The 26552-nt window shown below is 33.7% G+C and overlaps 1 protein-coding gene and 1 long non-coding RNA gene across 2 annotated transcripts in view; both read right to left on the bottom strand.

Annotated features, from left to right (window-relative positions):
• LOC137402442 (transient receptor potential cation channel subfamily M member-like 2) overlaps window positions 1-14797 on the bottom strand; it is a 33205-nt gene extending 18408 nt beyond the window's left edge. The window contains exons 1-8 of the mRNA XM_068088941.1: window positions 14758-14797; window positions 10265-10434; window positions 8925-9138; window positions 7477-7663; window positions 6587-6692; window positions 4923-5123; window positions 3197-3343; window positions 2050-2170 (exon numbers count right to left, since the gene is read on the bottom strand). Coding sequence (XP_067945042.1) covers window positions 2050-2170; window positions 3197-3343; window positions 4923-5123; window positions 6587-6692; window positions 7477-7663; window positions 8925-9138; window positions 10265-10434; window positions 14758-14797 — 1186 coding nt within the window. The remainder of the gene's footprint in view (window positions 1-2049; window positions 2171-3196; window positions 3344-4922; window positions 5124-6586; window positions 6693-7476; window positions 7664-8924; window positions 9139-10264; window positions 10435-14757) is intronic.
• A 502-nt stretch (window positions 14798-15299) lies between these two features.
• On the bottom strand, window positions 15300-16881 carry LOC137401403 (uncharacterized). The gene is made up of 3 exons (XR_010979329.1): window positions 16785-16881; window positions 15839-15959; window positions 15300-15422 (listed from the first exon to the last, which is right to left on the bottom strand). It is a non-coding gene; the product is annotated as an uncharacterized lncRNA (long non-coding RNA).
• Window positions 16882-26552: the final 9671 nt, after the last annotated feature.

Genomic DNA, 26552 nt, shown 5'->3' with positions numbered 1-26552 from the left:
TCACTATGTTTCCAGGACTCCCATGACATGCATTTGGGGATGTGAGCAAGTTGAGTTACTTTGCAATCAAGTGTTTCAATGAACCCCTGCACGATGCGATGCGGATTTAACACCAGCCCTTGTCCCCATAGGTCAAGTATTAGCCTAATTAATGACTCTATAAATAGCTACGCATTCCTGTCACGCTTAGCTTAGCAGCGATCGCTTGGAACGTTGGCGCATCGAGTCTGCTGAAATCAAATTAAAAACGGCTGAAGCGTGAAAATGTTTTAATGTAATAGCCATTGATATTCTAAAGCGCCTTAATCGCAAGTGCCGTTTCCATGATTCGCAAACACGATGGATTTGATAAAGTTTTGCGGATCGCAAAACTCGATTAGCTTGCGGATTTATGCCGTTTCCATGACGCGACTACCTGGCAGATTGGCTCAAGTTTGCGAATTATGCACGTCATGGAAACGCAGTGGCAGTCTTGTGACATTAAGCTTAGCAGCAATCACTTGGAACCTTAACTTGGTGAGACTTCTATAAAAAAAAAACTGAAGCGTGAAAATGTTTATAATAGAATAGCTAGCAATATTTTACTGCGCATCATTCGCAAGTGTCGCTTTCATCATTCGTAAGCATGACAGATTTGATAAAGACTTGTGAATCGCAAAACTCGCTTAGCTTGCAGATTTTTGCAGTTTCCATGATGCCGCTAACTTGTAGAATGACTCAAATTTGAACATCATAGAAATATAGTAGATATCGCCAAAGAGACTTTTGAAGTACAGAGACTGTTTATTGCCTTATATTTTAGTTCCAAAGGTGTTGAGTCTAAGGTATCGGAGGTTTTCATAGATTTCAAATTTTATATGAGACTTTTGGTCCTGCTTTGTAAAATTACATCATACTTCACAGACTCACAAAATCGCTATATTTGAACTAACCAAAAACAAAACTAGTCAAACTACTCCCATCACAAAGATTATTTAAGGAGTCAAAGACCAGATGCTCAGATTTCCAATGTCCAGCAAAGCCTGCTTGCCCTGCCTTTTTCCTGGTTCACACTATACCATGATGTGAATATGATGTTGTCTGATTGGTCTGATTACACATGATTAGCCATGTTCTAAAAAAATTAGAATAGCGCATAAGCACTTTATCACTTGGGTGAATCTATCGAGGCGAAATTTATTCAATTTCGTATTTAATCCCGATTCAGTCAATTATTTGCTTTACTGACTGTTGTATTCGAATAATTTAATAATATTCTATCATTCATTGATAATCTTGTCAGATCATGTTGTTAGCAATATGGTCAACACAGCGTCAAATATCTGCTAATAACTTTTTGTGTTAAGGTTTATGAACACTATCTCTCAAATCAATGTTCAGCTGGTGACTAACCACAATGATTAGCTGTTTTGACGTCATCACCAACAATAAGGTGTACACACTATAAGCGGCTAGCTGTGGTGACAGCTAACCAGCAACCAATTGAAATTACCGCAAACTGTATGATATCGTGAGGCCTTTTACTAGATTTTTATTATCTGGTTACATAATTCATCATGGGTGTAGTTCTTTGCCACCCTTTCGAATATGAATTGACATTGAGCTTAACAAATTTTGAAGATGGATTCGATGCAGTCAACAAACAGCCAATCAGATTGCTAACAGTTGCAAATCATCAATTTCAAAGTTCAACATGTTAAAAGGCCATGGCATCGCGCCAGCAACAATTACTTTGGTGGCTCATCTCAAAATGACATCATAGCAGCTCCTCGTTGCGATCGTTAATTTGAGCAATATCAAGCACGAGCCTTTACCCTTTATAAATTATTGACATGTGTTTTCTAACCAGGTAAGTGCAAGTAGCCATAACCTATTTTAGTTATAAACATTTTTATTTGGCGCAGATATTAGTTACCGGGTCACTCGACATTTGCAAAAACATTTTAAGTTTCTTCGTGCACATCAAACTGCTCGGCAGTTTCTGTTTTGCCGTCTTATCAGGTTTAAATACTAAATATTTTACTATTCTGTTCTACAATACACACTTGCCTTCGTGATCTACTTTGTATATGTTTGGGTAAGTGTTGCCAAGTACATATCGCAGCATCTCTCCTACACGGTGCATGCAATCAGGTTCCTGAACAGCATTATTTCTTGGGCAGCAGCCAGTCTAAAACGATTCCTGAAATATTTCACTGTTACCACCAGCTGTCTGCCATTACTAAGGCGTTGTGAGTATTTGCAAAACTATATCGAACAATGCAAGGTTTAAAACTATTTTCAAAAGCTTCAAAAACTTTTGTTGTTGGTAAAAATCAATAGATAGTTATCAGGAAAAACTGCTGTTCATAAGTTTTAACCAGAAAAATCAAAGAATTTTGAATAGTCTATCATTTGAAAAACAGCCTTTAACTCAGTGGTAGATGGCTTCACGCAAACCTTTATGTTGATCGCCAAATATATCATGATTTTCCAGCTAATGTTTTTTTCAAAATTGTTTCTAAAATTCTTAGTTGAAAGTTAACTCGGCAAACCTGTCAGCTATTTATTAATACCAAAATGAACAAATAAATGTAGATTAAACTGGCAAAGATTTAAATAAATTTCTCACCTTTCCAGTTACCTTTGGTAGACTATAAATTGATTCCACTACGGTCGCGCACCTCCATTTGTTTCCCATTCCCTGGTAAAAAATAGAAGAAATGATTCAAGCATTTTTGTACATGTGTTCTGCTAAAGGTCGGTTAATTTCTATTTTCAAACCATTTTTCAAACATGCGTGGGACTTTTGACTTGTTTCTCTATTTACTAAATCCTTACCTTCTCAAGTTTTTTAAGTATTCATCAGCTTGTGATAAACATCAGTAGTTTTCATTGGATAAACTTTATTTCATTTTAGATTTTGTATGACATGTTTTAGTGGCAGGCATAGAGTGAGTAGAGCTTAAGCCATCAAAAGTGGCATTTATAAGTCAATGTTCTATACCGTTTGTGTTAGATATGCTGTTTTCATAGCAAACTCGTTGAAATTTCTGAGAAAGCGTCAAACAAATAATCATATATAGTTCTACATGGATACTATTTGTTTTCCAACGATGTCTGGTGTCAGAGCTTTTACTAAAAAGACACTTCCACAAGCACTTAGGAAAGGCTATTGAATATATAGATGGCTTTCCAATGAAAAAATTGAACTTGCCTTCTTGTAGAGTGTCTCAAGATTCTTTCTCGTAACAAGAAAGGAAAGGTTTAGCCCTTGCTCTATGAAAAGCTCAACAAACTCAGGTAGGTTATTCAGCAGTGCCTCAATAGCCACCTCTTCTAGAAACCCTCTTTCTTCCATAAGCTTAAAATGCAGACACAATTCATTTCATTATACAATATACAAATATTGTTTGTCCAAACTATATTTATATACCGTATAGAAACAAAATTGGAGACTTTAAAACCTTCACCAGGCTCGCAGACAATTCGCAAAGCAGCAATTAAAATTTGGTGAAATTGTGTAGCACTGCATGTCAATATAGAAGCCTCTTTTAAAAAAGGTAAAATGAAATATTTTCTTTACTAATTATATTTTCCAAAATGTTCCATATAAAGTTTTAACTTATAAAGTTGAGTGAAAAACAAACAAAATATAGGAAAAAAGCTTAATTTGATTAGCTTTAGATCCCGTAAAGCAAAGTGTATGTTGAACTTTTTCAATTACCATCACGTATAATATTATGACTCGTGCTTGTAGGAAAACATCAGCCTGAATATTAGAATTTGTCTGTGCTTTGTTAAGTATGTTCCATACAGGTATAATTAGGCTCAATCTAATTTGAAACCAAAACAAAATGACTATGGTCTGGCCTAATGTAAAAGAATGTGCAAAAAAGTGGTTGAAAATGTAAGCCTATATGTTGGCCTATATATGTAGGCCTCATATAGGAAAATATGAGTCTGAATATTCGAAGTTGTCTACTCTTTTGGTTGAGAATTTGGGTAAGAAATAAACGAAATATGTGAAATAGCTGCAATTGAGTAAGCTTTAGATCACTTGAAACAGCCTGGATGTTGGTGTTTATTAAGTACCTTTACAGTTAATATTAGGATCCACAATTGTAGGAAAATATGAGTCTGACTGTTAAGAGTCGTCTGTGCTTTTTTGAGTATGTTCCAGGCTAGTAAAACTAAGCTCAAACTATTTTGAAACCAAAGCAATATGACTATGATCTGGCCTAATGTGAAAGGATTTGCAAAGATGTGGTTAAAAGATGTAGGTCTATATATTGGCCGATATATGTAGGCCTCATATGGGAAAACATGAGTCTAAATATTCGAAGTTGTCTACTCTTTTGGTTGAGAATTTGGGTAAGAAACAAACGAAATATGTTAAATAGCTTTAATTGAGTAAGCTTTAGATCACTTGAAACAAACTGCATGTTGGTGTTTATCAAGTACCTTTACAGTTAATATTAGGATCCGCAATTGTAGGAAAATATGAGTCTGACTGTTAGGAGTCGTTTGTCCTTTCTTGAGTATGCTCCTGGCTGGTAAGATTAGGCTCATTATAATTTAAAACCAAGATAATGTGACTATGATCCGGCCTGATGAAAATGGATTTCAAAGAGGTGGTTAAAAGATGTAAAAGATTATACTGTTAAAGCCTGCAAAAATGACTTTTTTTCCTATTTTAAAAAAAACATAAAATTTTGTTTTATGGCAGCTGAAATAACAAGTTTCTTTTTCATTTTGAGAGGTATTATGGGTGTCAACAAAGTTTATAGCAAAATAAAATGAAACACAAAACCAGCGTTTAGTAAAACTAGTTTGAACTTCATACAACCTAATATTTTAGCTCAATGTTTAACCTTGGCTTTAAACAGGCGATTGTACAGACAGATTAACAGAGATCGTACTATAATGAAGGTTCAAACTACCGCGTGATAGTGCTGACTACGGATGTTGAAGAGCTCATTTCGGGCATAGTCAACGCGGGCCCAGGCTATAGCTAATCTTGTCTGCGCTTTCATTTTTGATATGTCAAGGTCATCAGGATGGTAGAGAGCTGAAAGGATAGCCATATCCAGCCCAATTTCATTGGAATCAGTAGCTAACTGCTGAAGATCAAACACTGATATCTGAAAAGTGTCAGAAAGAAAAAGAATTAATTTATTAGTCACTTTTTAAACAAATATTAAACACTAATGAGTAAATATAAAAGCTGGAAAGCAAAACTATACAAATTGAAGGCTAGAGCTCTGGTAGCCATAACAAGAAAGCTATCTCAATCATCCTGTTTTGTCTAACCAGATTTCTTTAGATTAAATACTTTCAAGTATATCATAAAAGCTATTGTAGTCATATGGTTTTTTGTTTTTGCACTGGCCATAGGCTACAATGGAGGAACCCTATTTACAGTCTCAAAATAAAAAACTTCTTTTAAAAAACAGTTTTCTAGAACATTTGAGGGCTTGAAGGATTAAAGTTGAAAGGGGTTAGAGGGTAATTATTGAGAATGAGACAAAGAGAAAAAGACAAAGAGAGCAGATGAGGACGGAGAGGGTAAGAAAAGGATAGATTAGAGGACAGAAAGCACAAAGAAAGAAAATAGAAGAACAAGAGGTAGAAGATCGAGAGCAAAAGAGATGGGAGAGTTTGGGCAAGGGCATGAGAAATGGGGTGAGAGGTAGACCAGAAAGAGAAGAAAAAGAGTGGAGGGCAGAGATAAAGAAGAAAGAGAGAGAGAGAGAGACAGAAAAAGAAAGAGAGAGAGAGAGATAGAGAGAAAGGAAGAGAGAGAGAGAAAGAGAGAGAAAGAAAGAGAGAGAGAAAGAGAGAGAGAGAGGTTTAACAAGTTTGCTCAGCCATGGCAGCTAATAAATCTTATAATGATACATTCACTTGTGTTACATGCTACAAACTTTTGTTGTGTTTTTCATCTTCATAGCATGTAAGAGGTTTAAAATGTTGCTTCTTTAATTTTTCAAACCGAATCAAACCTCCGTTTCAAGGAGTGATATTTTTGAAAACATTGTAACAACAACGATGTAATGTGTATGATGTAAACATCAATATTAAATATATTGCACAAATATGTGCAATCGGAAGATGGATATTTATTGTGTTTGTTTGTGACGTCCTTACAGCATCCCTTTGCAGCTCTGTTTTCCACGCATGTGTTTTAAAAGTATTACAGAAATAAAAAAAAGATTAACTTTCAGTTTGAAAGTAAAGTTTCCCACACGCTCTGACATTGAAGTTGGACCTTGGACGTATTTTAGGAGTGCCAGCCGTGATATAAAATATGCACCCTGTTGTAGCTAAAAGCACAACAGGCCAATTTAGAAAGTGCGGAGTTGTGGGACAATTTTGTCATAGCATGTGAACTCGTCAGCTATAAACAATTGGGAGTTGCATGACCACTCCTGCGTATCATGTAAATACGTTCTTCTGATTTCTATGATTAAAACCACAACTTCGAAAGTAAACAGATTCGTAGGATGTAACACTGGTGTTTGTTTCATCAAATATTTTTTAGGCCGTGAGTGATTGAACGGGTATATACTCATTCTTCTGTTTAGTCATCAGCAGTGGTGCTTACATATTTGTGGTTTGCAGCTATCACTTCCATAGCTTTAAGGCAATCTTGAGGACAGTCCTCTTCCATCGCTCTTTCATAAATTTCTTTTAGCTTGTCTTTTTCTGGACTGAAACAGTTTGAAAGATGTCATGTGGTGTAGAGCGACATGCTAGTCTATGCTAATCACTTTTAGGTAGTCAAAAAAAGTGTTTGAAACAAGTCCATGTAAGTTTACCTTGAGCTCTTTGTTAACTGCACTTTTCTGCTTTACAGAAAGCTGTGTTATAATTTCAGTCAGCATGGTCATCATGCGGTGTAGTCTATGTTTTTGTGATGTTTACAGTTTTATAATGGCCATCGAAAGACCTTCGCAATGATTTATGGGAATATTTTAGTCCTAAGTTTTAGTCTAGTTCTCCTTAACATTTGAAGTTTCTTTGCTTTATAGCCTCAGAAACAAACTACATATTTCATCGCCATTTAATAAAAAAGATAAAACAAGTTTTAAAAAGTATCTTATTGATATTTTTTGTAGTTTAAGCAAGTCCCTAGTGCATTAGGTATACAAATGTTTCACCAAGCCTTTTAAATAAGTGAAACTTTTTCTTTATGAAATAGTTCTACGTTTTCAGTTTTTAAGTTTGACAATTTACTTTGTAGACGCAAAAAACCCTCAAAACCTTAAAAAAATACAGAAAGATACAAGCAGAATTATTCTTGAACAATTCTTTAAGTAAATTTGAACATGGCTTTAGAAAGAAAATAATTTTGTTTGCATGTTCATTTGTTTTAAAACTGACATCTCAGAATTAGTCATAATTGCTACATTTTGATGCTAGTGTTTGATGTATAACTAGTTGCTACTAGTTATACATCAATCATTCGACACAAACAGGATAATCATAGGATACCCCCAGCTGCCATTTTCGCCTTCACTCAGTGCATTAATCACGGCGACAATTTCTGCCGCGTCTCCAGAGCCAGCAACAGTCACTAGAGGGATGTGGCGCTTCACACTCTCAGCACATCTTTTAAGAGATTCTTTGTCACCATTAACTAGGAGGGTCACCATAGGAATATGGACTTCATCATCGTCTTCTAAAAGTAAAAGCTTTAGTTGACTCTGTCATAATTCACAGATTCTATCATTTTCTACCTAGAATCTGAACCATATACTTCAGTGAAAAGTTAATATTGCAACTTTACTAACAGTTTTTGTTCCTTCTACCAAATGCAAAAACATTTCATGTGACAAAATTTTATTTCCATGCTTAATATTGAAGTATCTTGTGCACCTCTCTTTTCCAAACAAGTTTAAATGCTTTATAGCTACTCTTTCAATTATAAAGTCTGTCGGTTTAATCTGTGCTGTGCACAATAAATTTGAAACAAAAGTTATTTGTTGTAATTTACAAAAAAAATGATAAGTCAAGGTTTTAATAACAGAAAAAGTAATATAATTATGTACATTTGTATCAACATCCATACATCAGTTTTGATGATGTATAGTGGCTGATACCATTTCAAACTTTTTTCTAAGAGTAAAAGCTGTTAGAAGCAAAATTAGTCCACAGCAAAGTTATTCTACAGCAAAATTTAATTACGCTTTTGTAGTTTATAATTGGTTTATTGTCAGTATAAAAATAATAAAGGCACTGGCAGTAAGAGCTGGTTTTTGATGCACTGTTTGTGTCAGAGGGCAGAGGTTATCCCATTTAGGTATATTTCAACTCTCAAACAGATGCAAGCAAAAATAGTAAATGAAAATCAAGTAAGCGTGGCATCAATAGAAATTTTGGTAAAATCGGGCTGGATTGCAAATGGTAGTGAGGTATCAAACCTATCATCTGTCTACGCTTTAGAGTTACTGCCAAATTTTATGGTTTCATTGCAAAAGGCTACTAAATGTTTTTTTCATGGTTGAGCTGTAACACGGCAAAATCTTAAGAAAGTAGCTTTTTGATCATTTCGACTATTTAGGATGACATTATAGTGACCTTGAACCCTGACAGTTCAACATGCCATAGGAGATCACTAGGTGTTCGGTGAAGCATAGATAATAAGTACTTCCACAATTGTTCTGAACCTTTGGGAGGCACTTGATTGAGCTCAAAGGAAAAGTGCTGATCTACTGAGCTCAAAATTATCAGCTGATGTCCTATAAAATTCAAATCTTTATCCTCGCCTCTAACTATCAGGCAGAATAGTGAAAGACTGTTTGATAACAGTCAGACAGTTTCTAACGGACACTGCCAATAAGCAGTGTACGCACACTGTCTGTCCAACACACAGCTCTTATTATAGCAACAATTTTGCTAAGTTGTCTTGTTCTTCGAATTACTTCAAAATGATGCCTTACCTGTACCAGAAATAACATGGGAAGTCAAAAATGCCTCAAATGTAGATCTCCAGCTGCTTTCTTCTTCAGATACTCCTGATGATCTATCATCCACCATAATGAAATGTGAATGATTTGGGTCTAGTACTTGTGTATCTTGTTGGAGGCTTGGTCGCGAAGCTGTCAGCCCAAGTATTTTATGTATTTGGTATTCGGCAGGAAAGCATCCATCTTCCTAAATGTATAATAAAAACAACAGGTTACATTCATGCTACTATAACTTTGGCGGTTGTTTCAAATTAGAAGAACTCAGTTATGCTCTGTTAACGTTGTCACTCAACACTTTCATTTTTTTAACTTTTTTTGTGTGCAACAAAAAAAGTTTACTTACTGTTCTTTGAAGGTCCTAATGATACAGTAATACAGGAAGTAATACGCTTTTAAAAACATTAAAATTATCCAGCAATTAATGGAATAGCTCAATAACGTACTACCATTAAATGACTAAAATTGATCGATTTATTAGCACAATGTTGTGCGCACAAAATCAAGAGTTTTAATATTTTAAGCAAGTTCTCACTTACCCAACTACTTGGATAAATCCCAAAAGCAGCTCTAACATGTCTTTGGATATCAAATTAAAAACAAATCATAAGTTTATTATTAAAATTTGCTTCTCTTTGAAGTGGTTTGTGCTCTACTGTATATCCAACCGTTTTACATTTTTGAAAAGTCTCAACCAGGACTTTTCTACAGAAATGTGTTACATTTCTCAACTCAACTAAATTTTCAACTAACGTTTTTGACAAGAACAATGCATTCTAAATAAATATGGTAAACATAACTACGGTATTTAGCTGGTAATTTATATTTAGCCTAAACTACTTGAGACAATACTGAGAAAATAAAACTGTTAACATTATCTAACATCGTCGTCTGCCTGTCGCTTTTTTAAATATTAACTGCAGGAGGACAGTTCTGCCCGTATTGAAAAATTGTTATATGTAATAATTATGTGCACAGTTATTCCTGTATGCTGTAATAAAAGTGGGGTCGTGGTGTAAATGATAGTGCTCTTGCCTAAGAGTCCAAATTTCTTGGTTCAATTTCTAAACCATGAAATATTTTTTCCATGTTTTAAGCATGGCTTTAGAGAGTCGGAAAAATGGACAGACCAATATACTGACAGACTGACAGACATAATTTACATTTTAGTAAGAATTGCTACAAATATTGGTTTTTGTTTCCTCAAAAGAAAAATTAAAATTTTTAATTAGAAGTGTCTATTTCAAAAAATATAATATAGACTAGATGCTAGGGAGACGGTGTATAACTATGGTGATTAGTTCATTAATACATACACTGTTATCAACTAATCTCTGCCGCTCTGCTACAGACTCCCAGGCAGCAATGCCAAGCAGGACTATGTCATCCATAGATGTAGATCCTGTAGCATCCAAATGGTCTTTGACTGCTGATCCAACCATCTCATACACACCGTTGTGAGAACCAGGTGTCAGTATCCATGCGCCTAGAATAATATCAAATTATTCCAATGCATGACTATTTAAGCTGTTGCTAGTCAAAACAGTTAAGTTTTGCCAATTTTCTTGAGCATTTATTCCTGCAAACAATAAACCATTACTTTTAGGAGTATTAGATTACTGTCTGTCAAGGCTAAATATATATTTATAAAAACGCTCTTTCATACCTCTTACATATTCTGCATGGTGTTATCAAAAGAAGTCTATTAACCACCTAGTCATTGTACAACATTTATATACCCTATGTTTCCATGACAGGCATGATTTGCATTTGGAACTGTTAGCAAGTTGAGTTACTGAGCAATTAAGCGATCCAATGAACATCGCCTGATGTTCATTTAATGTCAGCCCTTGACCCCCATTGATCAATTATCAAGCTAATAAAGGAATCCATAAATTAAGCTCTGCAGTCTCGTCACGCTTAGCAGCTTTTGTTTGGAAAACTGGCTCATGATACCTACTCAAATCGAAATAAAAATGAAGAATTTTAGAATGGAAAAGTCTGTGCAAGTCATTTGAAGTGCCATTTCCATCATTGGCAAGCATGAAACCATTGATGAAGATTGGAGCATAACAAAGCTCTTTTAATATGTAAATTTTTGTTATTTCGATGATACGGATCATCTGCAGTTTGACTAAAACTGGTACGTATTGCGCGTCATAGAAACATAGTGATAGTTTAGCTGTGCTATTCAAAGGATCATCGTGCACACATTACTTCGGAGTTTGGAAATTTTTTAAGCGTTGACAAAGAAAAACAGCAAAGATTAACAATGCGAATCCCTCTTAGCCAAAGGGTGTAATAGAATTAAATGTTTCCATTATTCGATGATGATTAATGCAATTAAAACCTTTGTCTAACAAAAACCACAGAGAGCGCTTCTGGATGAACAATGGTTTGAAAAATTGTGAATATTTGTTTAATTTATCAACAACACGATACTTGATGCCTATGACTTTCAAGAATAGTGACATAACAAGGAGTCAGGTGAAGTTATCTTGCCTTGAACTAAAGTATCTGTAGGTATCAAAATAATTGACTAAATTTGTTGAGAAGGGATGCAATTACAATTCTAAATGTGATTGTAAATGCATCATTTGAGAGAGTTGAAGAATGTAATGCAGTTCGTTAACAATTGTAGATAAGTTAAAACGGTGCATCTTTGGTCAGTACAACGTGCATACAACTCATGCACAACAGACATACAAGGCACTTCCAATGCGCTAACATTGCGGTTACAACACCCGACGCAAGTAATTAACAACGCTTGCACCACAACATGACACTGTTAACACACTAATATTATTAGTAATATTAACAAGTAATAATAATCATAGTAGTGACAACAATATATTATTATTTAATATTTTATTTATATTTATAGTCTGTTAATAAAACAAGTCTAAAACATTACACAAATTATTCTATTTATTTTCTATTTACCGTTGTACATGTGTTGGGATGATAGTGTATGGACGTTGTATCCACAACGTTCGTGTGTTGCACGTGCTTTGTATGTATGTTGCACATGCCTTGTATGCGGGTTGTACCGACTTAAGATGCACTGTTAGCATTATAACTGTATCAAACAAGGTTGGCAATATAAATACCTGTCGGACACAAAAAAGGATAAATCTATGAAGAAAACTGGGCTCATGAATTTTTGCATCAGTTGGTGAAACCAAACTGCTCATAACCATGGCGGTTGTGTTATTTTACATTGTTCCAGAGTTCATTTGTAAGCTATTATAATTAAATCAACAAAATAAATTAGTGAAATCTTTTAATGGTATTGTTAGCATTTATTCTTTTGGACTTTTTGGAGTATGTATGCATATGGAATCTGAAAGTGCTCTTAGTTGGTTGCATAAATAAAAGAGTTTCAAGCAAATAACTCAAAATGGTTTGATGTTATTCCGCAGATAATGTTGTCATTGAGGCTCTCAGTTTTAATTGAAATGAGAGGAGATGTGACATCATAGGCTAACAGCTTCTTTTCATATTTACAAGTACCAATTAAAATATTTCACTGATAAAATCACGGTTTTGATTGTGCAGCAAAACTGTGTGGTTATTATATTTGTATAATAACTTTTGGTTGTTTTCACAGAAACTTTGTAATTAAATTATACCTTTCTAATACATTTAAAATGCTTTTAGCCTTCAAAGGCATGTCTTTTAGCAAAACAAAAATGAATCATTGTGATGAGATCAGTAATAGCAATATTACAGCGATAGTAATAGTAACAGTAGCAATAATATCAGTAGTACTAGCAGTTGCAGTAGCAATATTATTGGAAGTAGTGATGGTGATAATTATAGTGATAGTAACAATGATAGCGTAATTATATCAAAAGTGGTAGTAGTATTGATAGTGAGAAAGATAAAGCGAGCAATATGTATAGTTATACATGTAGTAGTAATAGTAATAATAGTAGTAGTCTTAATCTTAATTTCAGTGGCTTTTCAGTCAGATTCTCACCCTCATTATGGTTATTGTTATATATATATATATATATATATATATATATATATATATATATATATATATATATATATATATATATATATATATATATATATAGCAGCGGCTATATATATACATGTATATATATATATATATATATAGATATAATACCGGCAATAACACCGGCGCATAAAATATGGCTTGCCCAAATACCAACAGCAATCAACTCAGGTGAGTTGCAGAAAAGTGTGCTACTAGGAACAGCTAAGATCTTGAGGCGAGTGCTCAAACTCCCAGGTCTCTGATAGGAGACCCGAGTTAGAGCAGAAACTACCACCCATATGGGTTAACCGGGGTGAGGCAACAATTTATATATATATGTATATATATATTATTTATATACTATATATAAACTATTATAGTTATATTATATATAACTATAATTTCATTTTTTCATATATATATATATATATAAATATATATATATATATAGTTACATCATAGTTATATCATAGTAATATCTTAATTATATCATCGCTATATCGTAGTTATATCATAGTTATAGCACTAGGAATAATTACAATTTTAGTAATAGTCCTCAGTATAGTCATATTCACATTCATAGTTTTAGTAAAAGTTACAGCAGAGGTAACGGTTGCACACGCACTAGTAGTAATGAAAACAACTGTGCATTATAACTAAGAAATTACAGTACCATTATTAAAAGCAGTGAAATACAAAAATTGATGCAACATTAGCATAAAGCATTGATCTTTAAGACTGTGAAACTAAAATAGTTTAAAACATTGTGAGAAATTGCTGTTCTACCTTATCCTATTCCCGATTAAGTCAGTAGTTTTGCTTTGTTTTGTTCTTGCATTTTCGACTTATGTAAAAGTACAAAATTTTGATAGTCATATACATAATGTTTTCAGTATGGTTTTTATGTTTCAAATTGAACAGGCCACTAGTTTTTGAGATATTGTGAGAATACAGAAATAAAAACTAGCTGCCAACAAAATATTAGTTTCTACTTTCTAGTGACACACTGAGTGAAAATCTTAGTAAAGAAGAATCAAAAAGAGAATAAAACTAAAAAACTTCTTTTCTTCAGTTTTGCAGTAAAGCTTTTTCTTTTTTCATTCATGACAATTATACATATTTCACCACACTCTGATCACGGTATACTTTACAATTTTACCTATGAAACCCACTACATGTTAGCGGCGCTATGAAAATCATGTTTGTACATGCAAACAATGACCTTTATTTTTAAAATGCCATGAGAACCTTCCATTTAGTCAATGATATTAGTTCAATGTAGAGATGCTGCCCGCTGTTTGCAGCTGGTCACATCCGCAAAATTTTTGAATTATTTTAAGGATAGGCAACATTATTATTTCGTTGGATTTTTCTAAAGTATTTCACATAGTTTGCAACTTTTTTATTTTTCAAAGTATCCAAACCTCTTACAATCTTTTCACAAGTTGCTGTGGAAGAAAAATGTTTCACGGTTGATTGTCGAGATAGCTTAGTTTGTTTGATTAGAGAGCGTTAAATAGCGTTCAAGGTCACCTGCACTATTTTGCTGTTTTTGATGTTTTATGTTCAGTAAAATAGCCTACTATGTGTGGTCAATGAGTGCAATGCTTGCATATATTGATTTTACTGTCAATCATGATCTCTCCTGAAACAATGCTTAAGGGATTCAATACTTAAATTAGTATGCTGAGAAACCTTTTGCAAAGCGACAATATTCTCTGAGCAGTGAGCGAATGTAGAAAAAGTCTTAAGTAAAAATCCTGAGTAATACCTAACTGCCAGGTTCATACACATAATTACCTGTTGTTGTAGCGAGTCCAAGAAGGCCTTCCTTAAACATGGTACTTGCTCTGCTCTTTTCAAACTTGAAATTTTTAGCTCCACCAACTATGGATACTACCAACTTTGGTTCAGGCAGCTGCCAGTAGTCAAGAAGGAGCCCTAAAAGTTTGTCTTTAGAATCCGAAGGGTCTACCAAGATGTACTACAAAACGTAGCGTATCAATAAATAAGTTAGTCTGAGAGAATAGAGATTAGGATGAATAAGCAAAACTAAAAGCATTCGAAATGAAGTAGATAGTATAAATGAAAAACTAGTTTTTAGTTATTGAATGGTTTGTCTCTAGAAGTGAAAGTGACATTAATACTACCTAAACAAGTTAAAGAGAAACTACACATTTTGTAGCAACAAATGAACACTGATAAATACCTTTTTGTTTGTAGTTTTAATTATGCATCTGCAAATACATCATTACATAGCTTGAAGCCATACAAACCATATAGGATGAACCCAATAAAAGCTAATAATGAAGTCTTTAGCATTTGATACTTTCCATACCGGAGGCATATAGCTTGTTCTAGCATCCACTTGGAAACTGATTCGGCCAAACGATTGTGTTTTTTGTAGCTTAACTTGGCCATCAGGTACATCATCAGTCGTTTTGTGAACTGCTGTATATGAAATTCTAAAAAAATATTCAACTTGAACGTGCAATATAGCCTCAAACTTTGAAATGTCAGACTTTGCTGCTAAAAAATCTTTCACATTTGCATTCAACAGCATTTGCAGGATTGTGGCGAGCTATAAAATATTGATTTACTATAAAACTGCTTTAATAAAGTTCTCATTGATAATACGAAATAGGGTATTTTTGAGCAATTTTTTTCTTGTTTTTGTTTGAAACTTTTGCCATGATTAAGCAATGTATCTGATTATTTTTAGATTATATGAATCAGCACTTTTCTGTGTTAGTAGAACAATTAATAAGGTGAAATGCAACATCTTCCCTATTTTGTGAAAGTTCTTGATGACCTTAAACAAACAGCAATTTAATTGTAAACTTGGATGTCAGCCCCCAGCATAAGGCCTTTTCTCTCTCACCTCTGATGAAAATGATCTTGGATGTACTTTTTTTCATTTTCTAGGTCTCGTACAGCCAGGAAGTCTCTCAGCCTCCTTTTGATTTTCTTTTTTCTTTTGAACATCCTTGACTTGGCCCTTCCTAAATTCAATGGAAATCTTCTGCTTAGTTCTTTTTTCAAGTTTGGTTTTTGTAGTGCTCTGGCGCAAACACAATCACAGGTAGCTTTACTAATAGTTTAAAAACTTACCACTTCACAAAGCTAAAAAAATGAGGATTCTTCAAAGTTGCTTACTTTCTCGAAACTTTTTCACGCTTTGATAATATTCCTCAGATATAACTGACAGATTATGGAGAGAGAAATTGCTCCATGTGGTTATATTCTGCAAGCCTTGAAGCGGTAGCTTTTGTTTTATAAGCAAGGATTTTTAAAGAAAGCACATATAGTAACTTCTTCGTACAGTTCTTTGCAAATTATTGTGTTCTAAGCTAACACAATCGTAGCTTGTTTTGTATTATTCCCTTGCATTAGACAAAACATACACAAAATTATTACTCAGTGTTTAAAAGGTTCTTTCAACTCACTAGTGATTATGTAAACATTCAAGATTCAATAGTTTTGTTTTGTAAAGAGTTTTTACTACCTTGGACACTTGTTGCTATGAGTTACAGAAGCTTTTGGTTTTAGCTTGAAATGGCCCTTGATTGCTTGATGCAACTAAATGGAGTAGCAGTGTCAGGCACTCATCTTGACTTTACAGCAATAGTGTGTCATTTTAGAGGATAGTTTACTTGCGGTTAAAACGTATTAGAATGTGAATTTGTTTTGCGAAATAAACTCGTCTGCCATAGAAAGCATATTAGCCAATAAACTGCGAGATCACAAATCAATCTTAGCAAACAACCAATTACAAATAGTTTTTAAGTATCTTTCTGGCAAAATACATACAAATAGCTACTTTTTACCTGTATGCCTGCTCAGGTCTCCATTGCTTGCTTGTTCTGTTTCAGAGCCTTCGAACAAGTCTATGATGTAGTCATCAATAGAAATATTTGACTTCTCTTTTGTGCGTAAACCATCCTGGTCATAAGCTGGATTGACAGCCATAGTGAAAAGACTGAAATTAAAAGATCAATTGTATTATTAACAAGTACCTGCAACATTTTAACTATAAGTATTGCATCAGTCAGTGACGGTGTGAATGGTTAATTTGGTTCAAGAATTGTACAATCATGTAGGACGATTACCATATTTGTGCTTGAAAAGTGTGCTTAAAAGTCTAAAGTCTTCTCAAAAGCTACTGAGGGCTTTTTAAAACGGTGCGCCCTGTGTGTAGACTGAGTTCTAAGATATTTTGGGTGTTTTTTGTAAGTGCACTATTGTGACGATTCTTGAGTCATTTTCTGAGAAACCAAACAGAAACCATGGTAAGTATACAGTAGTGGTGCGCTGCTAATTACCATTTACTAATTTAAGAAACGTGGCATTGATAAAGTGACGCGCTTAGAATTCTATTTTCAACCGGGAGATAGCAGTGGCTAAGTTACGCCATCATAAGCGAATATATTGTAAACCTATTTGCTAAGGTAAGGCTAGGGGTTAGTGTCAGAGCTTTTGAGGAAACCAGCGTCAATGTTGAACCTTAACTGGCTGGCAAACTTGACTCAGAAAATGATGAAGAGGAATTCGGAATTTTGAACAGAATGTTAGATTGTTTGGTACAAAATGTTGACGAATACATTATTTTGCTTTTGCTGTTGCTTCTGTAAATATGGTAGACTTTATATATAGGCTGCATACAGAAATCTTTCATTGATATGGTGCACCATAAGGTTTGGAAATTAGGATATTTAAAACTCGAAACATAGTATTTTTTTACAATAGCCTAGCTAATAAATCTGTCAAACCTCACATAAACAAGCTAGTTTTATGTTTAGAGTGCAGACAGCTTGCACAAAATGATGAGAAAACATCTTACATGCAATGATATAAAATAATATGTGAAGTTTACCCTAACAATTAGCCAAGTTGAATAGTTTAATCAAGTACAATACAATGAAAGCCTTTACTTCATGAAAACTGCTTCTGAAAATATTTACCTTGATTTATTCTATGCTTATTTGGTTGTACTTGTACTTGCCTTTAGGATGTCTCAGTGCTTCAGCTTTATGGTCTACTCACTTCGGAACAAGCGCTATAACTGAAAACAAACTGTACACGCTCCTAAATATATGTATTGTTCATCACACAATAACCCTTTGTTATTTATCAGAAACTAACTGAAAACTGTATTAGACAGACTTGTAGGCATGAATACATCCATAAGGAATACTCGAGAACACTGTGGTTCTATGTGCAAGTTATTAAACCTGCAAAAAATCAATAGCCTTTAAAGGATGCTTTGTGCATCTGAATAAAGCAAACAGGGTCATGGCATATGCACTGCATAAGAGCCATTGAATAAGGGGTATCAATGATCATATCTTAGAATAATCAATAACCAGGTGAAAAAACTCATTGGCAATGATGGTGCATCCCTTTAAACACTGGGGCATGTAAATGTAATTTATAAAGTTGCTATTGAAGTGCTTAAATATGGAGTATGAAATATGACACAAATTAACAGGTTGCTGACTTATTAAGGGAATAATTAGATAAGTGAAACTCTTGTTTTAGTTCTTAGGTTTTCATTGAGGCTCTTGAACTTGAAATGCCAGTAAAAGAGATATTATAGTCTAAAAATGAAAGTGCTGCAGCTAAAAATAATCCGTAGTTTGTCAGATCGGGCTAAAACTGAAAGGTATTGTTTCAGAGGTTGTCACACAAAAACTAGTGCTAATATTCAGCTTGTATCTCCCGTATATTTTTTAACTTCTTCAGCTAAGGTCATCTCTGAGCTCACAAAGGGTAAGCTTTTACTTAATAGTAGAGGCTCTATACAAACAAAAATCTTAGAGCCTCTATGTTTTCCTACCTCGTCATCAACTGTTTTAGCAATGAGTGGTCACAGGCGCCAGGCTTCTGTTAGTAATCTAATACATATTTTAACTTTTAGGCCTATGATTGAATGTTTTAAGAATTGCCAAGCCAAAGAGAACTCGACCTTTGTTAAAAAGTTATTCAAAATTAGAGCTATATTGCGGGTGGCTAAATGAATTTAGACACCACAGAGCACCTTTGCTTATAAGACAATGATTTGAAAAGCAGCGATCCAAGTTCAGATTAAGAAATACTCAATGTGCCGCTAGCAACACTATTCTGTTTCAGTGCACTAGTGGAGGTCTCTAAACCTCTGAGTTTAAAACTAAGCAAATATTAGCCAAATTTTGAGCTTTACATGTGCAATTTATTATGTAAAAAACTTACCTTGTTTGAAGCTTGCTGGAAATCTAGCAGTTTTGTCGCAGTTTTTAGTGGAATTCAGAAGTATTAGATATGTTTATTGGTCTTATATATGTCTATAGGTTTTAGATATGTCTATAGGTTTTTAAATAAGTCAAAATTCTTCAAAGTGGTTATGTTATTTTATAGCTATTACTAAAGTGTTTGTCTGAAATAGCTCTTTATTTTTCTACATATTTGTATGCTAGTTTTGATTTTAAGTTATTCACCATAAAACTAAAGATTGTGACTACTACTACTATATCGTTATTACAAAAGCTTAAAATATAGTAAATTTGACTATCAGGAAAAGAAGTGAAATTTTTATTCACTTTTCTCAAACTGTTTAAAAGGTATTTAAATGTAACTGGCAAAAACGAGGACCTTCTCAGTTCATTTTCAGATTTTTTTGACAACTCATTCCCGTACTATTGTTACTATAATTATTATTGCTATCAGTTTTTTGAAAGTGCTAAAAGCAGAAAAAAAAATAACTTCTAACTTTTAATAAAAACTGGAAGTAGTTCAGAAAGCATTAAAAAGTGAAAACAGACTAAAGTCAAAGTAGTAGCCAAACATCATCTTTGCCACGCCTCCATTTAAATCTTATTTGAAAGGAATTAAAAACAAAATAAATCTAGTTTTGGCTGTTTTAAATTTTTCTTGCTTTTTACCGCGATATAATATAGATTAGTCCTTATACTGAATAGTTTAGAAATATTTTTATATTGAAATGTCAACATTTCTAGCATAAATAACTACAACACTGCAAATCCAACTCATAATCCTTTTTATGCAAGTCCAATTTTACGCAACAAGTGGTTGTCACACTCTATTCTAATCAGCTCTTACATGAGCCAATAGACACTGATCTCTCATTTTGATACTTGTCAGGCTATAAATAATATTGAGGGAGCCCTAAAGCATCCCATCTGCAAGTCATAGGTTTGACATCCTACATGAAATCCTTGATTTAATTTAATGCGAACCATGACCATGTGATCTCACACAAATGCAACACAATGTAACTGCTAAAATGTGCTAGGAAGCACCAAAGCTATGTGTGTACCAAAGTACATATCTTCTTGTTCCCAATATTTGAATAGCAGTTTGTGCATTCATATGCGGGCTTAAAACCGTGTTTGGTTATCCTGATAATTTTACAGCTGCGAAACCAAAAATGGTATAGCCTTTGCATATGTTGTAGGAAGTCAATTCAGATTTATTGGAGATGAATTACCTATTTTATCTACATTTATATCAAGTTGCTACTTAAGATACTATAAATAATATTTTTTATACAACAATACAAATAACATGAGTCATTTTATTTCTCATGCAAGTATTCCTAGTCTGAATATCTGAAAAAAGTTTTGTCTTCAACCTAAATGCTGAATATATTTCAAACTAAGCCGGCGATTCCTGGAACTTTTTTACCCTTAACCAAATAATTCTCAGCTGGGTGTACAACAGGCTAGTTCTCCAAAGTCAGACATAGTTTTACAACCAAATATATTGGCATATAGGCATATAGGCCTGGTCATCACCTCCTTTGTGTTGTTATATTTATTGTTTATTATTAGAAATTGATTATGCACTCTTATGTTGACAACCACGTGATGTGTTTTTACTTGAATTTTTTCTATTTTTTATTGATGAAATAAACAAACAAATAAACAAGCCAATAACTTGACAATGTATCAACAGGCAAGGATTAAATGTGTGTAAGGTTTGCACAAACATCATCAAAAAATAGAGAAATGCAATAGGGAATATACAATATGAAAACACGGATTAGTGGGTAAAAATGACAAAAAAGAATTTATTAATAGAGATGCTCTGATGTTTGCCTCTGAGCCCTTCAGTTCTCAGAAAAGAATCTAAATATATTTTACAACTGGTTACAACTGTCTAGAGTAGGGTATTCTGTCCTGTACATGTACCTTGTTGTCAGGTTTTATGCAGCTCCTCTGGCCCACTGTACTAATCAATGTATGCAGGAAATTAATTTCTCATTTCTTGTTAATCATGTGCTTGAGAAAGGAACTCCGCATGTTTCTATAGCTGACATGTTTCTATAATACATAGGAGTGTCTTGTGACCCTGTCACAATTGAAGTGAACTAACAGGTGTCCGAATAAGAGCTGAACTGCGTTATTGTGTTGATGAAGCCTATATTATTAACCAGCGCTAAAAGCAGCGCTTGCTCCTTTGCTATAATGCTTTACAATTTTTACAAACGCTATACTAAAATCAAATTAAGTTGCTTTAAATGACGAAGTGGTTTAATATGAAGGTGTTTTTAAATATAAAATATATCACATCGGTTTATTGCGCAAAACCTGCTAATACTGTTGAACACCTGCTGCGTCCAACTTCATGTTTCTGAGTTTTAAATTGCCCAAACAAGGTTTGGGTTCCAAAGGATGGTCCAATGCAGCTGTGTTCAGAAAATGAGAAAGTTGACAAATAGGCAGCACTTGTGATTGGAGTGCATGCATTGGAGTGAATGCTTGGGTGTGAATTTTATTTGTTACTATTACTGCTATCACCATTTAGGGGACACCTTTATTGTCAGTGTATTCACCTCTAAAAAATTTACTGTGGTGTTTTGTTCTTCGCAAATCAGATCATAACTCAAAAACAGTCTGCTGGCTCATTATGCGCCAACAACAAAACTTGATCAGTAGAAAATTCTCTACAAAATTTCACTAATATTACTCGATCATCTACATTTTTAGATTTGGTTATCATAGCTGCCGTGGTCTCAATGACGAGAGTCCTGGCTTTTCAATGTTCAGTCATGGCCCATTCTCTCTTAGTTCAAACAAATGATGGGCAACTGCCATTAGCTTTGCAGAGCAGTTATTATATTCCTCAGTCTATTTTTTCTAGTCACCAACTCTATTTTTGTCTGATTGTACTTCGATACAAGATCCATTGATCTTATCAACTAACATTCAAACTGCTTTTTCTGTTTGAAAAAAAAAAAGTTATGAAACAAAAAATTCGTAAAATTTGCTTGCTGTCTTTACAGAAAAGAACAATTTAAGAAACTTTCCAAGCAATGGTACAGTGTTTATGCACAGCTTGTGATCAGTAGGTCAATGGTTCGAGACTTGCAAAAACTGTTCGGGGGTGTTGTAAAAAGTTTCTAAGGGTAATTGCTCCTGTGTTACATTGCTAAAGCAGACAATCCTAACAAAAAATTTGAAGCAGGAATAACAGCTAATAAAACTTGTAATCAAAGCAAATTGAGAAAACCATGATTGTCATATGAACTGCCGACAGCAGCCTTTATGACTTCATGAAATTTCTCGCTGTTAGTAATAATCCCAATATTAGTTAAACATTTTAATGTTTTTAACTAATAATGGGATGATAATCCACAACTTCAAAAAAATTGTATTCCTTCTCTAAGTTGGAGCAACTTTTTGGCTTAAAAATCTTTTAAACTTATTTATGCCAGAGAAATATTAAGTTAGAAGCTTGATTAACAATAAAACTGCATTGTGCTCATCTAAGCAATCAGTAAAAACTCTGCAGTGTAATAAAAGAAATGAAACGAAAAGAATTTTTAGAATTCTAGTTGTTTGCATTCAAAATTATTTTTCTCAAACTATGCTTTTACGTACAGGTACAAGTATCTTGCCAAATACATATCTGAATATTTAAATTAAACATTGTGGTGGTATTGACAAAACCCCATATAATTAGAATCAACTGCACTATTTTAGCGTGCAGTGATTTGTTGGGTTGAAAATAGCTGAGGGAATAATTAAATAGAGTTCCACACTGTACTCATTCCCCTCAGCAAACGATATAGCCGATATTACCCCATTCATCTTAGCTGGAGACAGTTTAACACTTCATCTTACTTGGTAAATACAAGTACACGAGAAACACTTGTTTAATACGAGTCTGTTTCTTGTTACATTGATAACATCATTGACATTTTCGTTTGTTTATTCGCTTATTCAACGGTGTTGTTGTTTATCTGTTTGTTTGTGTATTTGCTCATTTGTTGTTTGTTTGTTGGTTTGCTTGGTTTTGTACGTTTCATTGTTTGACTAAATTATGATCATAAAAATGAAAATGGGAAAAAACTTAAGATCGGTTAATTGATTGTAAAACAAAGAACCTAAAGATTGCAGCTTTTGTGGTTGTCCCACTATTTGAGAGCAATTTGATGCTAACCACTCGATTATAATTAATTGAGCTAGTTTTAAAACGCTCTATATTTGACTAAATAGATAACTTAAAGCCAATTTGATTGTTTTGCACTTTTGTTAAGCGTGCTAGAAAATAAAACTTTTTTTTAAATTGTATAAACATTTACAATCAATAACTACATCGGTTCAGTTTTTACTTTATTATCAAAACTGACTAAAAATAACACACTTTTTAAAATCTCAAAAATAACACAATTGAAGCTACAACAGTTTTATACTAATGATAGCCAGGGGAAATACACATATGCACAATGATCACTGTTTTAGCTGATAATGTGGTTGTCTGCTTTTTAGGTTTTTTAAGGGTTAGAACGAGACTAATAGCTCATTTTTAGATTTATTGAACTTGAGAAATTTAGTAAAAAATAAATAAGCATCGCGAAATTCCTTAAGAAAGTATGGGTAAAATTTTAAAAGCATATCTTACAACCGTAGAAGAGAAGTTGATCAATTTAAAAACTGCTTTATGTTATATTACAATGATTCATCTATATATATATATTTCTCAAAGTCCATCCATGTGTTCCTTCGTCGGAAATCCGGCTATAGATCTTAAAATGTCGAAATCAATATTCTGTACCGAAGAAGATTCGATCTCGGACTAAGCCGTTCATCAGTCTTATGCCTAGCTCACAACATTGCGGAAGTCGAATTGCTAGCCTGCCAATATAAGTCATTATATCAGAGCAAAACCTAACTGCTTTGCGTATTACACGGGTCACAGCATAACGTCACGAGAAGCTTTTCGCTCACGTTATTAAACTGGCTAATAGCCAAACTCTCACTACTTCTCATTGTTTGTAAGACAAAAATCTTTTCTCATGATATGTAGTTTGAAAGTTAGAATGGCAAATGTTGTTATATGTTATATAATAATCAATTTTCTGTCTAAATGCTCCTCTATTACACTGGCAACGCTGGGTAGCACAGCTAGTCATTTAATTAGGTTTCAAAGTTGCATTTCGGAAAGAATGCTAAAAATTTGCCAAATGGAAGAAAAATCAGTATAACTTATGTTTGCTTATGATAAACTTTTATCATGAATATATTAAAGATATTATCAGTGTAATCTTGCTAACAGGGTATTATAAAAAAATCGGACTGTCCCTCCAAAAGAAGAGCGAGAAGTGACAGTCCTGTAGCCACTTTAATAACTCATAGATCCTTTTTTACAAAATTTACAGAACATAAACAATTTATGTAAAAAATTGGCATTTTATTGCATAAGAAATCGAAATTTAACGTTGAGGTTCAAGGCGGAGCAAGATCTCCATTTTGATTTGCATAACAAAAGCTTTTTAGTTGGCCTTAAAAGTTTTGTTTTCTCTTTTGCCGAGGTTTGGGGAGAAAACAATGTATGGTGGTCTCTAGAGGATATGTCATATATAACATAAACTTTTATGTTTTACTCTGGCAGTTTAACGTGCTTTGAAACTTAGTTGTGCCAATAAAGCATAGAGATAAAGTGGCTACATGATCCCTTAAAAGGACCACAAGATGCTCAATTTGTGCACAAATCAATCATCCTGTGTTAGAATGTTGGCCAGCCAAGCTGAATGCCAAGAGTTTCAGTCATGACAAAATTGATTATTCATCCTCACCTTTTCATGTGGATAAACCGACAGGACCTACTCTGATCGGTAAAGTTGTATTTTTCTTTTAGTTTGCTTTACACCTAAATTATTTTAAATGAATAAATAAATAAGAAATATACAATATTTTACCACTATTTTTCTGCAGCAATAATCTGGCTGTTGACCAAAATTTGGAAAAATTGATTTAAGTTGGCGTTGAAGGTTGAAGCTGAGCCCTCTTTTAACATAAAATTATGGTAATCATAGACGCTAAAGTAAGTGTAAGCAATGAAACAAACAAAGAGTGGTTGATCCAAACCAATAATATCACAGTTACAGTATATTAAATAAAAAATTACATGTAACTTTAGTCTTTTTTATTTTGAAAAGCCAAAAGTGTAGAATTGGAAAGATTTTGAAATTTATTAGGCTGATTACATATACTTTACACTTTGTAGAATGAAAAATACCTAAAGCTTAAACGATCCCCAAATAGCTTATTTATGTTGTATGAGCCTACTGAAATCAATAGCATTGATCAATCAGTAAAGGTGGTGGGTGGATTTAATCGGGTGAAAGAGAATGTCACCATAATCAGTGTTACCGACTATAGTGTGTTATTGTAACATACGGTTGTTATGGAGCAAATAGAGAGCTATCCACTTAGCAAAGAATGATTTATTGCTTTTTGATCTTGCCATTTTGTAAAGCTCTTGAGGTTTTACTGAATATGAATTTATTGTCATTTGATCCGGAATGTGAAACCTCTTGTGGCTAAGAATTTGCCTATGAATGGAAGAATAGGAAGCTGTGACTCACTCATGTAAAGTAAGTTTCTAAAGGGGTAGCCTAGCATGAAATCTCATATTGTACTGCTTTAATCTCATTAAGAAATGCTCCTGATAAGAAATTGGTACACAATTTTGAATCTGTCCGGTTAATAATGTGCTATCAACACACATAGTCTAACTGGTTCAATATTCACAATATTCACAATATTCACAATATTCATGAGCTCACTAAAACACCAGTTTTTCAAAAATACAATCATAGCAACAGTTCTTTTGTCGAATTTTCTGTATACTGTAACAAAAGCCTGCTAAACCGTGTGGCTGCAGGAATCCAAGCTACGAGCAATGTAAAAGGAAGAGCTCGGCATGGCAGTTCAACCCAGATATTTGGACTCTCAGCTAAGCGCGGTACCGTTTGAGCCATTCAACCCTCTTTCTACATCCAAAAGTAGTTGCGTACTTATTTACTACACGAAATGATCTTTCAGGGCACATGAGACTGTATTTTATGTGTATGGTTATACATGTAGTTTCCCAAATGCATACCACTACTATCTACAAAAGGTATTTTTGGCAGCATCACTAATGGTGCACTTTTGAAGGGCTACATGCGACCTTTGCTAGTATTACTTATTATAGTTTCTGCTAATTTATCATTTACTTAAAATTATTTTAAAGCTACTTGTTTGGTAATTGAGTCATCATCTTGACCGCATTTCATTAAAGTAGCAAAAAGAAAACTACTCAAACTTCAT

Source organism: Watersipora subatra, chromosome 8 (genome assembly GCF_963576615.1).
Source record: "Watersipora subatra chromosome 8, tzWatSuba1.1, whole genome shotgun sequence".
Classification (NCBI taxonomy): domain Eukaryota; kingdom Metazoa; phylum Bryozoa; class Gymnolaemata; order Cheilostomatida; family Watersiporidae; genus Watersipora; species Watersipora subatra.
Note: the sequence above shows the minus strand (reverse complement) of the source record. Positions and strands in the feature narration are given on the sequence as shown.